This window comes from Nanorana parkeri, unplaced genomic scaffold (genome assembly GCF_000935625.1).
Source record: "Nanorana parkeri isolate BGI_ZX_2015 unplaced genomic scaffold, ASM93562v1 scaffold66, whole genome shotgun sequence".
Lineage (NCBI taxonomy): Eukaryota > Metazoa > Chordata > Amphibia > Anura > Dicroglossidae > Nanorana > Nanorana parkeri.
The window spans coordinates 2,517,041-2,533,726 of NW_017306334.1; the positions used below are offsets into that span (position 1 = coordinate 2,517,041).

The 16,686-nt window shown below is 42.0% G+C and overlaps 1 protein-coding gene across 3 annotated transcripts in view; it reads left to right on the plus strand.

Moving 5' to 3' along the window:
• BCL6 (B-cell CLL/lymphoma 6) overlaps window positions 1-16,686 on the plus strand; it is a 23,421-nt gene that overhangs the window by 1,954 nt on the left and 4,781 nt on the right. For all 3 annotated transcript variants that reach the window (XM_018576403.1, XM_018576401.1, XM_018576402.1), the window contains exons 2-6: window positions 12,215-12,253; window positions 12,494-12,666; window positions 13,554-13,775; window positions 14,259-15,215; window positions 16,387-16,562. In XM_018576403.1, the coding sequence (XP_018431905.1) occupies window positions 12,215-12,253; window positions 12,494-12,666; window positions 13,554-13,775; window positions 14,259-15,215; window positions 16,387-16,562 (1,567 nt within the window). The remainder of the gene's footprint in view (window positions 1-12,214; window positions 12,254-12,493; window positions 12,667-13,553; window positions 13,776-14,258; window positions 15,216-16,386; window positions 16,563-16,686) is intronic.

Below are 16,686 nucleotides of genomic sequence, written 5' to 3' on the forward strand. Positions count from 1 at the left end.
CCTCCATACATATTGCCGGGGGGGGGGGGTTCTCAGCTCGCTGTCGGTGCATTGCTGCTATTTGTTCTCTGTTTACTATGAAGGAACTTGGCACAGGCGGGGAGCCTCGTAAATCAGCATCCCAAAGTGAAGTTGTTGGCTCGGGTCCACACGCTATTCCTGGAGGTATCGGGGGAGCCGTGCCATCTATGTCTGTGCACACACACGGCCAAGGGTCGGGGGTTGCATAATCGCGATCGATGAAGGCGTTGTATAATAGCGCAGCGATTGTATTCTTTATTATAGTGGCCCCGGGTGTATATTGGCATAGTGAAAAAAAGGGAATCTAAGTGAACATGTCATTTAAGACATACATGAGCAATCTAATTGTCACATTGCCCATTACTTATTATAAATTGCCTGATTCCACAAGAATCTAAACACGGGAGACCTGGAGTTGTCACAGTCTGGGTTCCAGATGACCAGTTTTGGGGTGCAGACCCCCAAATGTCATTTCATAGGGGGTCCGCAGTGAAGGTGATGGTGTATGGGATCCAGAAGGGAGTTTTCGGGCTGTGTACAATTCGGAGCTTGGTTTCCACACGTCAGTAATGGGTCCTGTGTGAGACTCCAGCCCAGCGGTGGAACGCTGCCCAAAAAAATGGTAAATAACATATGTTGGGGAGATGGCTGAGGCTGGGGCGACCCCTGCCGGTCACAGCGGGGAATGGCAGCCTGCCTACAAGTCCCCAGCGACTCGCTAAATTTAGAGCCACGCTGCTTGTTTTTCGCCTTTTCCAGTGTGAAAGGAAAGCCACAGAGCTGGAATCACCTGAACTACACTCACCTCCCCAACAAACACTCTGCCCGGGTCCTCACCGGTGCCAGGGAAGCTGTTAAAGCCGAAAACTGCTTTTCATTCCCCCTGTGGCTCCAGAGAGGTTAACTTGAGGTTTCGCATTCCTCTGCACTGGCTGTAAGGCACGAATGGATTTTTAACCTTTGCTCAAGTTTCATCTTTGTAGAGCGCCTAAAAATGCTGCCATCAGTCAGGCATGTAACCCATCTTGTCTGCTCTTGTTTTCATACGGCTGCTTCGTGGAGTTTTCTGATAGAATGGGGTTCAAGTCCAATTTAACGCCCCCATTAAATAAGCAAAATACGTTCAAGCCGCATGGAAACTAAAGGTGCGCAAAGACTTACAGTTAAAGTAACACTACACTCAGGAGTTCAATCTTATAAATGCATTCAAGTACCTTTAACTAGTAACATAAATGTATCTTATTTGTGTATCACACAACTGTATATCCCCAAATCATCTCTGAATTGGTGCTGACACTGTCCTTCCTTCTGGAGGGTGGTTACTTTTGTTCCCCATGGTCCCTGTGTGTGTTGTAAAGTAGTCACCACTCCAAGCTCACTCCTGGGATGGACTACAATCATGTTTAGTTTACTAATTTGTACTGAGATTGTAGTCCATCACAGGAGTGAGCTTGGAGTGGTGACTACTTTACAACATACACAGGGACCATGGGAACAAAAGTAACCACCCTCCAGAAGGAAGGACAGTGTCAGCACCAATTCAGAGATGATTTGAGGATCTACAGCCCAGTGATACACAATTACCATCCATTTTTGCTAATAGTTAAGGTAATTGGATGCATTTATAAGATATAACTCTTTAAACTTTAATTTACTTTAGAGAGCAGCCTCAGTAGAAAAGCCTGTCTCCTGCTAGAATGCTGTAAAGCAGGACCTTTGCTCTTTGTGTGGAAGCAGTGGTCACTCTGCAGAGGTCTGACATGCCCCTTATGGACCAGACCAGAGCTCTCTTAACATGGTGCATTAGCTTTGCTGATTGCAGAGCTATTGATGTGACTTAGTAGGGCTGTGTTGGACCTCTGCAGAGAGACCTCTGTTTCCCCACAGAGAGCTAGGGTTTCATGTGCAGCTGCTGGCAGGGGAGAGGTCTTTCTTCTCAGACTGTAGCTGCTTTAGAATGGAAAGACATTGAACAGCTTTTGTCTTGAGGCACCTGGAATGTATGTAGCTGATTAAACCTGAGAGTTGAGTTGGGCTTTATAGGAATACTATGCCATGGTAGTGATAGGTGATGTCTTGACACTGGGCTACCATATGCTTTGCACAGGGCTACGTGTCACGTACTGGAAGACTCTGCCTCTGTGCCATTGATTTGTGTTGTACTCTGTGGTATCCAGTTGGGTGGCACAAGCCATAAAAGAGTGAGAAAGTATAGGTTAGCTGTCCCCATAATAGAAATCTCCTTTCTGTCATCCCTGGGAGGCTTGGAATGTCTTTGGCACTTTCAGCGAGCCCGCTCAGGTTATATTACAAAGGAGGTGTCTCTTCACAGTGCTACTAGCTAATGCATTCCAAGGCAGCTCCTTGCCAGCTCTACAAGCCATTTACTTGAACACTGTTATTTCCCAGCCAAGCTTCTGGAGCCAGGGTGACTTGGAAAAAAACAAAATCACATGTTGTGTCAAGATTCAAAACGCCATAAAAAAAAAAAAGTTTCTTTTTTTAAAGCGAGGAAAGCCAAAACACAAGAGCGGCCGTGTGAGAGTGTTTATCCCAAAACAACTTTTTGGGCCATAATGGAATCTGCGTGCCAGAATGTGAAAAGAGGGGGACTGGCGCCACCCGGTGGCCTCCCGTGTCATTTCACCTTCTGGAGACCGGTGGGAACTGAAATTGTGTGCTGCACAAGAATGCACACATCAATTTCAAGAATGTCTGTGTAAATATGAGAGTTTTATCGGTGACATTTCTAATCCTGAAAAGTATGTTCTTTATGGTTTCCACTACATTAGTCAAAGCCGTGCTACAGATGCACAGCACAGCAAGGTTTTAGTCTGCACTCGTATCATCGAAGTTGTCATTGGGCATCAGTACCAATGTGTAAAACTACAGGGCAATGGCTACCGAGACCTCTATCTATAAATACATATATAGCGGACAGTTTCCGCTTATTGTTTTTTTTAGTCAGTACTATTTTTTAAATATATTTCTGTGTGCTTCATTATGATTAGATGTACATTTCAAGAAACACGTTTACATTTTGTGTTTTAAAAAAAAAAAGGTATTTAATAAAACTTTTTATAATTGCTTTTTTTGGTTTATTTTTCTTCAGATTTTAAAAATTTTATGGAAAAATAACAGTTTTTGTTTGTTTTTTGCGCTATTTATTGACTGAGAATAATGTCTGCCTTCCTACAATAGAGGCATTGTATTATTCGTTCCTGTGCACTCAAAGCAAACGACATACCTTCCAATAAGGTGTCCTGCACTTGTTCCTTCATTTAATTCCTCTTGGCTGTGCATGGCTGTTTGGCAAGAGGTGTTAACCGGTTGCGCGCTGTCCTACCAGGTCTTGCTCGGAGTGTAACCCTTGGAACTTGCACTTCTCTGATACTGTTACTGTTACATGTTGTCGGTTAAATAAGGAATGAGTAACATTGCAGGGAGATCTCGCTGTCTGTCACAAATCCCGGGCGGCTTGTGTATTTTTAAATAATTAACCCAATGAGTTTGAAAGTGATTCTCAGCTGGAAAGCAAACTAGGAGAATTGGCCATTCTATCTTCTCCCTATGAAGAACAAATTCAAATTCAACTTTTTTCCCACCTGATTTAGATCAAGTAAACCGTTCCTTTCCTAAGTGTCTGGGTGGGATGAACAGTGTCTACATGTCTTGAATGATTTCTGCTTTAACTCTTACTTTGACGGGTTCTCCTTTTTTTCTTTTGGGGTTATTACATGTTTTTTTTTTTTTTACTGGCACATTTATAATATTAGAGGTTCAGGAGTTTAGTGCTGCAACCTTAGCAGGGCCAGACTGATTACTGTGAAAAGAAGAGCTCAGTGTGTCTGCCTGTTAAGTGCATGCAACCCTCTTTATTCATAATGAAACCAACATTACACAGAGTGATATCACACATCCCACTCTGCTTTCTAATCTCCAGTGCTTCCATTAGAAAGATTTGCCACCTACACTTTCTTAGAGACTTTGTAGATGCCCATCACTGAAACCATACCAAGCTTGAAAGTATCTGATTACTAATTTGTACTGAGATTGTAGTCCATCACAGGAGTGAGCTTGGAGTGGTGACTACTTTACAACATACACAGGGACCATGGGAACAAAAGTAACCACCCTCCAGAAGGAAGGACAGTGTCAGCACCAATTCAGAGATGATTTGAGGATCTACAGCCCAGTGATACACAATTACCATCCATTTTTGCTAATAGTTAAGGTAATTGGATGCATTTATAAGATATAACTCTTTAAACTTTAATTTACTTTAGAGAGCAGCCTCAGTAGAAAAGCCTGTCTCCTGCTAGAATGCTGTAAAGCAGGACCTTTGCTCTTTGTGTGGAAGCAGTGGTCACTCTGCAGAGGTCTGACATGCCCCTTATGGACCAGACCAGAGCTCTCTTAACATGGTGCATTAGCTTTGCTGATTGCAGAGCTATTGATGTGACTTAGTAGGGCTGTGTTGGACCTCTGCAGAGAGACCTCTGTTTCCCCACAGAGAGCTAGGGTTTCATGTGCAGCTGCTGGCAGGGGAGAGGTCTTTCTTCTCAGACTGTAGCTGCTTTAGAATGGAAAGACATTGAACAGCTTTTGTCTTGAGGCACCTGGAATGTATGTAGCTGATTAAACCTGAGAGTTGAGTTGGGCTTTATAGGAATACTATGCCATGGTAGTGATAGGTGATGTCTTGACACTGGGCTACCATATGCTTTGCACAGGGCTACGTGTCACGTACTGGAAGACTCTGCCTCTGTGCCATTGATTTGTGTTGTACTCTGTGGTATCCAGTTGGGTGGCACAAGCCATAAAAGAGTGAGAAAGTATAGGTTAGCTGTCCCCATAATAGAAATCTCCTTTCTGTCATCCCTGGGAGGCTTGGAATGTCTTTGGCACTTTCAGCGAGCCCGCTCAGGTTATATTACAAAGGAGGTGTCTCTTCACAGTGCTACTAGCTAATGCATTCCAAGGCAGCTCCTTGCCAGCTCTACAAGCCATTTACTTGAACACTGTTATTTCCCAGCCAAGCTTCTGGAGCCAGGGTGACTTGGAAAAAAACAAAATCACATGTTGTGTCAAGATTCAAAACGCCATAAAAAAAAAAAAGTTTCTTTTTTTAAAGCGAGGAAAGCCAAAACACAAGAGCGGCCGTGTGAGAGTGTTTATCCCAAAACAACTTTTTGGGCCATAATGGAATCTGCGTGCCAGAATGTGAAAAGAGGGGGACTGGCGCCACCCGGTGGCCTCCCGTGTCATTTCACCTTCTGGAGACCGGTGGGAACTGAAATTGTGTGCTGCACAAGAATGCACACATCAATTTCAAGAATGTCTGTGTAAATATGAGAGTTTTATCGGTGACATTTCTAATCCTGAAAAGTATGTTCTTTATGGTTTCCACTACATTAGTCAAAGCCGTGCTACAGATGCACAGCACAGCAAGGTTTTAGTCTGCACTCGTATCATCGAAGTTGTCATTGGGCATCAGTACCAATGTGTAAAACTACAGGGCAATGGCTACCGAGACCTCTATCTATAAATACATATATAGCGGACAGTTTCCGCTTATTGTTTTTTTTAGTCAGTACTATTTTTTAAATATATTTCTGTGTGCTTCATTATGATTAGATGTACATTTCAAGAAACACGTTTACATTTTGTGTTTTAAAAAAAAAAAGGTATTTAATAAAACTTTTTATAATTGCTTTTTTTGGTTTATTTTTCTTCAGATTTTAAAAATTTTATGGAAAAATAACAGTTTTTGTTTGTTTTTTGCGCTATTTATTGACTGAGAATAATGTCTGCCTTCCTACAATAGAGGCATTGTATTATTCGTTCCTGTGCACTCAAAGCAAACGACATACCTTCCAATAAGGTGTCCTGCACTTGTTCCTTCATTTAATTCCTCTTGGCTGTGCATGGCTGTTTGGCAAGAGGTGTTAACCGGTTGCGCGCTGTCCTACCAGGTCTTGCTCGGAGTGTAACCCTTGGAACTTGCACTTCTCTGATACTGTTACTGTTACATGTTGTCGGTTAAATAAGGAATGAGTAACATTGCAGGGAGATCTCGCTGTCTGTCACAAATCCCGGGCGGCTTGTGTATTTTTAAATAATTAACCCAATGAGTTTGAAAGTGATTCTCAGCTGGAAAGCAAACTAGGAGAATTGGCCATTCTATCTTCTCCCTATGAAGAACAAATTCAAATTCAACTTTTTTCCCACCTGATTTAGATCAAGTAAACCGTTCCTTTCCTAAGTGTCTGGGTGGGATGAACAGTGTCTACATGTCTTGAATGATTTCTGCTTTAACTCTTACTTTGACGGGTTCTCCTTTTTTTCTTTTGGGGTTATTACATGTTTTTTTTTTTTTTACTGGCACATTTATAATATTAGAGGTTCAGGAGTTTAGTGCTGCAACCTTAGCAGGGCCAGACTGATTACTGTGAAAAGAAGAGCTCAGTGTGTCTGCCTGTTAAGTGCATGCAACCCTCTTTATTCATAATGAAACCAACATTACACAGAGTGATATCACACATCCCACTCTGCTTTCTAATCTCCAGTGCTTCCATTAGAAAGATTTGCCACCTACACTTTCTTAGAGACTTTGTAGATGCCCATCACTGAAACCATACCAAGCTTGAAAGTATCTGTAGCTAACGGTGTAGATATGAGTAAATATGATCAGTATGATATGCATTATAAACCGAAGAAGCCTTTTTTTTTTTCTCCAGTATCTGATGGATCTTCTATGGCGTACATATAAAGCTGGCAGAGCAGTTTTAAGTCCCTGTAGTTAACAATATTTTATACACCAATTATTATTTTTTCCATTATCATTGAGTTTGCAACCCTCTAATTGTGACCGATTACTTAAAGTGGAACTACCACCTCCTACCCCATACAGCCAAACAAGGCGCAATCTTAGCCTCTATTTGGATTGCAGTTGTCACCCTGCTGCACGTGTGATCACCTAAGACACCAGATGAGAGCTGAAATAAGCACACTGGCAGCCTTGACAGTTGTCATGCCTTAAAAGTAACCTGCTTCAGGAGACATTCAATTAGGTAAATATCCTCTTCAAGAATTGCATTAGACATATTTTAAATGAGCATTAGAAGTGCTGGTTATGATGATGCAGAAATCTCCTCATTGTTAAATGTGTGCAGCTTTGGCCAAGTAATCCGCAGTGCAAAACCTAGTGTCTGTCCCCTTTTATCTAAATTTCTATTATTAGAGAGAGACCTTTTTTTAGTTGCATATTATCAGCAACTCTGAATACTGCAGAGAACTATTCAGCTTGGTAACATCCAGAGTCAAGTTGTTTATTTAATATAGCAAAATCAAAGACGTACTGTCCGTCAGTTTTATTTTCTGGTTTTAGAGCTTAGTGTTCATAATAGGCATGGGGAAAACTAAGCAGCATGTTCCAGCCTGTAACATCATCAAGTTTAACCATTCTTTTATCGCCATCTAGTGGTGAATGTTCATTTTAAAGACTTGGCTTGAGTACTGTAATCTTAAAGAACAGACTACAATATCATAAAATATAAAGAACATTGCTGATTTTTTTTTTTTTGCTTATTTATAGTAGTATTTAACTTTCAATCTTTTTTTCAATAATGAATCAAGATCAAATAAATATACATTGCCCTGAAAAGTATTTGTTGACATTTTTGCCCAAGCACGTACAGTCATCATGTTTCCAAACAGCTCCAACTCTCTCTGCTCCGCTTCCCTGATCTTTCTGTCCAGTACAAGATCACAAAGGGCAAAGCAGTCTCCAACAACTGTTCATCTACTAGCTTGCGGAAGGGGAGGAGCAGGACACTGTAAGGGGAATCTCTTGCCTTGCTGTGTATTTGGAGACACAGCTTACTAGCACACATTAGGATGGCTCAATAGGATATAATAGGGAAATGAGCCACCCTTATCCGGGCCAGTGCTCAGGGGACCAGCTTTTTCTGCAGGAAACTAAAATTTTTACATCAAGAAGGAGCATCCATTGCAAGTGATTTAATCAGCATTTGAATTAGCGTACAAACTTTTAGATTTTAATATCACTTTAAAGGAGAACTATGAGGTGAGTGCTTTTCACTCACCTCATAGTTCTAGCCGACCTGTGACAATGAGACTGTCACAGGTCGGCTCAGTAGATCGGGAGGTGAGCGAACACATACCGGGTTCGCTCACCTCTCGATCCTGTCACAGCTCTCTGCCGTGACAGGAGGGGGGGCTGGATTCAGGGCTGGACAGAGCCAGCTGTCACTCACACAGCTGGACAGAGCCAGCTGTCACTCACACAGCTGGGCGGATCCCGTCGTCTAAGTCGGGATCCGCTCCGGCGTCTCAGTATACCGCGAGCTACAGCTCGCGGTATACTGAGCTTAGGGTAACGGGAGGACGCTAGTTTGTGTCCTCCCGTTACCCTAAGGAGAACTATGGGGAAAAACACTGACCCCATAGTTCTCCTTTTAAGCTAATATGGTTTGCTTCAGATGTCCTGAGCATCCAAACAGCATTTGAAAGGTATCTTAGTATTCTGACACATGTATATTCTGCATGCAATGTCTGCTTGGATAAACAACTGTTGCTGTTTGTTTGTTTGCTTTTAAAACCTAGACTTATAACACATACGTTTTTCTTTTGTATAACATATGCATAGTGGCCAGATATCAATGTTTACTGGTCTGGCCAATGTTAATTGCTGGAAGCAGATACCCATGTGTACTGTACTGCTATATGTGAACAGCCGAGTGAAACATGCATAAACACGTAGAATTAGTCTTTTACAAAAATGACGGCAATTAAGTAGAACTCCAGCCAGAACATTTTTTTTTAGCTTTGAATAGAATAATGAGGGTTTACAGCAGTCATTCTCAAACAGCGTTCTGTGGAATTTCTTGAACTGTGGCTGATTGACATCCCATTGAATGTTGTCTGCAGAATTATGAGGCCAATGCCAATGGGTATAGCCAGCTGCTTGACAATGTAAGAGGCATTTTCCCACAAACCCGATTTTTTTTTTTTTTTAGCAGGGTCTCCCAAAAATCTAAAAAAATATTTCAAGGGTTCCTTTGAGACGAAGGTTGCGGTGGACTCATTTGCTCATTTGGAGCCTCATTATAGGCATAGTCCAGCTTTTACAAAAAAATAATAATGCACACACATCAATAAGTATTCAGTATTCTACACTGTTGCTATGGGTTACTACAATTGACCTTTTTCTTGATTTCTAAGTGCAGTCTGTGCAGTCTGTGTATTGGCTTATTGGCACTATATGGTGTTTTACTTTGCCTTCTATAAAAAAACATGGAATTGTTGATATATGCATACATACATGCACACTGTGGGAAGCCTGTCCTAGGTTGGCTTTCCAGGAAAGTTTACTCTAGCGGAGTTCATTTGATGAAGTAATCCTGGTCTGAGTCAAAGACTTCCCAGAATAATATGGCTGGAATGTCCACCCCTTTTCCTCTGCTGAAAACAATCTTAATGTATAGCATCTGTGGGCAGGTAGTGTTAACACTGGATACATTTCAGTTAATGCTCTACCAGCAAACCCATGTGTGCAGGAGACTGTCATCAGCTTCTCATGTGTCAGGTAATGTGCTTTGGGTGATCTCTCGTACCTGGAACGATTGCTTCTTTTAAAGTTACAATTAAAACACTTGTCGGCTGGCGTAGAAAGAGTTAATGTCTAGATAGAGAAAGGTGGACTTATAATGTGTCTGCCTTACCGATCATGTTTGTTTGAAAGTAAAGGTGCCAAAAAAGTGAGTGAAACCACGGGGGCGTAATTTTGTATTTCTGTGGAAAAGTGACGGTGGTTTTGTTGTGTCGTGAGTACAGTTTCATGGTTTATTAACCCCGGACATACCGAGGATAGTGGAACAGACAACCATAGTCAGAATACAGCTTATTACATGAGGAATTGTGCTTTTATCTCCATGAAAATTCCACACCTTTTACTTTTGGCTTTTTGTGAATCTGGCTAGTGATGTACATATGGGAATATAGGGGGTTTTGTGTTTTCATAAAATCTATCCTATCTATCCTATCTATCCTATCTATCCTATCTATCTATCCTATCTATCTATCCTATCTATCTATCCTATCTATCTATCCTATCTATCTATCCTATCTATCTTTTTCTATAATTGTTGTTGTCAATGAAGCTGCCTCCTGAATTCCTTTTTGATTTGTCCACCACTTATTTGTTATTATTTGGAAAACATTAAGGGCTGGTTCATACTATAGCGATGCGAGGGCCCATGCGATCGATTGCATGGGCAGAATTGCGGCGGGAAACCACGCGATCTGCCTGGCGTGACTCGATTGCCATTAGAAAATAATGGCGCGATCAGCGGTGGCGTGCGACTCCGTGACCGCGCGGCCATCCCAGATCACCTCGGTGTGACGCTGGCCTGAAGGCACAGTATCTGTGCGTTTAGGGCATGCTAATGCACAGTGCTCTACATTCTGGGCATGCCAGTGCATTGCCTTGACAGTCATTCTAAATGGCACCACAACGCACCTACCAGAGGTTGTGCTACAATGCAATAATACAATTGCGTTGATATGCATGCATTTTTTTCCACCGCACAGCAGTGCAATGCATGCTTATGTCTGCTGGAAGGTACGCTGGGGGGGCCATTGAGAGCACCTAGCATGGAGTGGCGAGTGCTATGAGATAGAGTGCGCTAAATGCACAGATACTGAGCCTTTAGCACAATGCTATAATGTAAATGTCTCAATCACACTGGATTGTTATACTGATTGTATACAAATAAGTAAAACATGCATACCTTTAAATTTGCCTTACAATTTGGTGGCCGGCCAAATGTGGCCCTTTGATTCTCTTTAAAAAAAAAAGAACACGTGGAACAAAATGCTTAATGTACAAATGGTTTAGGATCTTCAGGGTGCAGTAGGATTCTTGTATCCTATGTTGAAATCAGCCAAACTAGGACCCTTTTAGTAGTTTCTTGTGAAGTACCAGCTGGGTGAAGTATGCCCACAGTAATACCTCTTGAAGTACAATGCAATGGCTTTGGCATATGATCTAAATTACATAGGGGTCTATTCACAAAGCTGCCGAAGGATCTGGCCGTAGCTTCAGCTGATCCTTCGGCTAGCTTTGGCCCCAGGACCCCTTCGGTTCAGGAGAACCGAGGGGGTGCTGTACGGGCTATTCACAATAGCCCGTACAGCTCCCGATCACGGCGGAGCGGCTCAGTCGAGCTAATGTTGGATCGGCTGAGTCGAACTCCTTTTGCACTTCGGGTCAGCCGAACATGCTGAGCATGTTCGGCTGATCCGAAGCCACACGAAGCAAGCCGATGTACGGGTGATTTCAGCCGATGTACGGCTGAAATCAGCCGTACCAGCCTGAAGTGAATAGCCGAACAGTGTTCGGCTCACTTCACTTCTGATCGGTCATTCACTCGGCTACCCTCGGCAGCTTTGTGAATAGACCCCCATAGTTACATAGTCAGGTTGAAAAAAGACACAAGTCCATCTAGTTCAACCTATAGAGATATATATTTGCAACAGCATTTTTGTAACTCTTCATGAAAACCAGCCAGGGAGCCTTGCATCAGTCTCAGAATTCAGTTGAAAATACATTTTTCTTGCAAGCATCCTTCTTTGGCCATTTGGGTTGTGAGGTAAGTGAAGGTGTGTGTGCAGGAAAAGGAAGAAACCACAGTATGGGGAAATGCTAACTTTCAAAGTTCCAAAGAAGAGGAAGATTAACGACTCACACCTCCTGCTTTAAGTCACATTGTTGTGTTAACCCATATAGGATAAATAAGGTTAACCTCTTCTGCTTAGACCATGGATTAATCTTGAGATTGCTGCGTAGGTTGCAATCTACAGTTTGTTTCTTCTTTAGGGTTTCAATGTTGTTCTGAACAGTAAGTAGCCTCCATGTATAGAATGTGACAATGGTATCCCTAATTCCACAAGACTGTGTGTATCTATCTATCTATCTATCTATCTATCTATCTATCTATCTATCGCAGGTTTTCAATTGCATAGAAGATTTAGACACCTCTTTTGAAGGACCATTTGAGGCTCTCTAGGCCTACAACTACTAGAAATGTTTTGCTTTTTTGTCAAGTATTTGTCCTTTTTTTTTCTTTTCTTCTAGCATACTGAATATTGTTTTTTGTTCTTTTTTTAGCCATCAAAGAGAAATTTGAATTGTGAAGTGAGATTTGGGGTAAGTGTCTGTTTTTGTCTTTTTATTTCTAAGCAGTGGGAGTTGCACCTGCACGTTGCATCACTTTCATAACTGCTGGAGATTCACTGATCCACAAATAACACAAACCGCTAAAAGTGGAAGTTGAAACTTGTTTGCGATGTAACACAAGTGCCAAAGCATTCTCCTAAGTGCCTAAACTTGAAAAGGATTCCAGGTATTATCTTTTCTGCACTTAACTATTTTTTTCGAATGTCTTAGGATTGGGGCAAAATGACATCGGCAACTGACAGCTGTATTCAGTTCACTCGACATGCCAGTGACGTTCTCCTGAATCTGAACCGTCTCCGAAGTAGGGACATTCTGACAGATGTGATAATTGTTGTGAACAGGGAGCACTTTCGAGCCCACAAGACAGTCCTCATGGCTTGCAGGTAAGAATGGAGCTTGTCAGTTTTTCAGCATGGCAGTTATTGGGTTTGAAGCAGCATGTTTTTTTGACCTACTGTTTATTTTCCTGTTGTATTTATTTATATAGTGCAGATTGACAGCACAGTGAGTCAGTGGTAAGCACTTAATTTGTTCCTGTTTAAATTGGCCCTAGTATGTGTACAAATTGGCTATGCACATGTGTTATCACATTCTGCAGCCAGTCCCAAGCCTGTGTAAATGGAGAGGATTGAGGAAAGACCTGGTGACCTACCATGTTAACAAAAAACAGAAAATTTCTATGGTAAAGGGTCTTGAGCAAATCAGACCTAGTATCCAGACAGCTGGCCCAAACAATTGCTAAGCTTTGGATACGACGAAACAAATATCACACACAAAGTGCAGACACTTTTCCAGAATGCTTAACAGAAAGCCATTCACTCAAAGGACCTTAAAATCTAATAAACCTACCACAGTCCCCTATACTATAGAGTCAGGTCAGGTGAAAGCCAATTGGTCTGCTACCGTAGTATGTTTCTGATCTATGGGAGTAAAGGCTGGCAGAGCATTGCATCAATATAAACTGCAAAAAGCATATGTGGTGGGATAATACAAATTTTGAACTGACCTTTTGTTCAACTCTTAAAAAAAAGAAAAAAATATGCAATACCCTTTGATGTCATTAACCTCCTGACCCCGTACACAGCTATTCAGCACAGAAAGGAGACTACAGAAAAAAGAAAAAAATGCATAGGATGCCTTGAACTTTTATGCTGTTTTCCCATGTGTCTTCATAGCAGTGCAGGAAAAAGAAGCAAAGCAGGGCAAATGTGTAAACTGCATACGTTGTATTCGAAAATGCAGATCTCAAAACTGTTATTTTTTTTTACAGTGGGCTGTTTTATACAATCTTCACTGACCAGATGAAGTGCAACATGAACATCATAAACCTTGATCCAGAAATCAGCGCAGAGGGGTTTCGAGTCCTGCTGGAGTTTATGTACACTTCTCGGCTTAGTTTGAGAGAGAGCAGCATCATGGCAGTTATGAGCACTGCACTTTACCTACAAATGGAACATGTTGTAGACACCTGTCAAAGGTTCCTCAAGTCCAGGTATTTTTTTTCTTTCATTTTACTGATTTTGCGTTTTCTTTTTGTTCTTTCCTGAACTGTTTTTTTAAATGTGTCAGTCCACCCAAACTGATATATCTGATTTGTTTGTTAGACCTTTTAGTCTCTTAAATCACTTAACTGCTTCTTATGTGTCTCGGGGACCATGGTCAGGAGGTCTGCCCTTGATTTCCCAGATCTGTAGATCTATGTGGGAATTTTTATTGGGTAGAATACAAGAAGCGGCATGGGAATGTTGCTGTTGAAGCATAAGGAGTAGGACTCCAAGGTGGGCTGGTGTGTATTTGGAAGTTATGGTAGAGGGCTTTCACTACTGATATAAAAAGCTAGTGACCAATACAACCCACCAGACTCTGCTTGTAAATGAAGGCTCTTTTGGATGGACTGACCCTTTAAGGTACAAGAAAGCTAATTATTGTCTTATGCAGTTCTGTGAAAGTTAAAGGTCTTGTGTGTTTTTGACAGTGAGGATATTGTGAGTTCTGTGAAGCCATCCAGAGAAGATTTCTTGCAAGGCAGAACGATGTTGCCTCCAGATGTTATGGCCTACAGAAACTGTGAGATGCCAGAAAATACTGTATCTGTTCGTAACACGGCCATCTGTGATGGAAGGTCCTACATTCCCAACATTTACAGTGGATCTCCATCCTCCTACCCTCTATATAGTCACATTCCAGTGCACGGGTTCCTATTTCCAGAGGATGAGGCAAGAGATGTGCAAATGGCTGAAATGCAGAGAACCAGCAGGTATCCCAAAGAAAGTGTGTTACCTGGAGAAAATTCAAGGACTGTACTAGGAGAACACAGGAAAGGTGTCTTGGATATATCTGTAAATATGTGCCACAATGTCTACTCTCCAAAGGAGGCAGCATTAGAAGACGCTCATAGTGACTCTCACTATAATGTCCTGGCAGCCTCTCGGTCTGCTGGTCCCTCTGTTAGAAGCAGTCCATACTACAGCTGTGACAAAGGGAAAGATGAAGAGCGGACATTCTCAGAGGATGAAATCACTCAGCACTTTAAACCAACAAACTCTCCTGGCAGTCGTAAGGGTCTTGTAAGTCCTCAAAGCCCTCAGAAGTCAGATTGCCAGCCTAATTCTCCTACAGAATCCAGCAGCAGTAAGAATGCCCGCATTTCACAGGGATCTGGTTCTCCAGTGTCTAAATCAGTCACTGACCCGAAAGCTTGCAACTGGAAAAAATACAAGTTGCTTAATTCCCTCAACCAGAATGAAAAAGAAGGTTGTGCCACTCAAAGTGAAATGGGAAACCTGTCTCCACAGTTCTACACATCTCAATCATCCTATCAGCAGCCAGTCAAGTCTGAAAACCTGGACATTCAGACATCATCTAAGCTTAATGGGAACACTGATGACTCGGCAGTACCGCAGGCTAGCAAACTCAACAGCATTGTTAACAGGTAAGCATGCAGACCTACTTAAAGTGGAACTAAATGCACTTATTTAATGGTTTCCCAAAATGGCTGCATTCAAGGCATGCTTCTGGTAATAACTGTCACAGTTGCTAGTGTGCTTATGTCCGCTTTCAACTGAACTTTAAGGCCTGGTTTACACCTGAACGTTTTGTAGCACGTTCAACGCTCGACGGACGCTCTACAAAACGCTCAAACATCTAAATCCCATTGTATTCAATGGGTCTGGTTCACACCTTGCCGTATTTCCGCCCGTCCAAACGTGATACAAAACGGCCTACGCCCAAAGAAGTACATGTACTTCTTTGGGGCGTTTTGGTTTCGCGTTTCCATTGGGATACAGCCAAGTAGCCCTCGGAAACGGGCGTTTGTTGCGTGTTTTTTTTACAGCGAAACACGCGACAAACGCGCATATTCAATACGCCTAGGTGTGAACCCAGCCTTAAACCCTCAAATTGCTGTTGTCATTGCTGGTCACATGCAGCACCATGGCAACTGCAGCTCTAAATGGATACTAAGTTAGCACCATCTTTGGATGTAAAGGATAGAAGGGTTTAGTTCCGTTTTATCAATACAATGCAAATAATAATGCTGTGCTGAATTTAGGCTTTTACTATTTTAGTGCACTTATAACCATAAACTATCATTTTAATTGGCTACTTTGGGTTAGTTGGCATATTCTTGCAATGCAACCTCAGCTAAAACCGGTTTTTGTTTGATTAGGTTGAGGACAGGATAGAACTTCTGTCATGTTTTTACTGCTTGCTGTGTGCCTGCTGAAGGGTTTTTCCCACCTCCTGCTGTGTGCTTGTTGGGGGGAATTCTCCCACTTCCTGCCCCAAAGCTATCATTCTGGACATGGCAATAGGTTAAATCTCTCTTAAGAGGCATGCTATAGCAATACAAAATGTAATAATGCCTGTGCCCCCAGTAGAGAAAGCCATTCACTTCCTACCTAGTGACAATGTTGTCACGGAGATGGGAAAGGAAGGGAAAATATCCAAAAGGTCACAGAAAGCAATACAAAGTCTTGTAACCCTTCCTTATCTACCCATTCTGTAAAACTGTTTTGGCTGGAGTTAGCCTTCAAAAGTTTACTTGGTAGGAAATACCGCTGTATATTCAGCCTATAAACCTGTTTTATGACTTGTTTTCACAGGGCAATGGAAGGGTCACCCCTAAGCAGTGAAGGCCATTCCCCTCTCTACATCCACACATCTAAGTTCAGCATGTTTTCATCACAGTCCCCTCCTGAAATGTGTCCTCACACCCCTGGCTCTAACTTCGGAGAAGAGATTGCTGAGACTCGGTCGGAATATTCAGATTCAAGCTGTGGTAAGTGTTTGAACAATTAAATTATTTAATATTAAAGTGTAAAAAGGGTACTTCTTGTAAGAGTACTTTCATTGTCTCCATTTACACTTAATATACAAAAATGTAACCCAAACCCAGCTTGTCC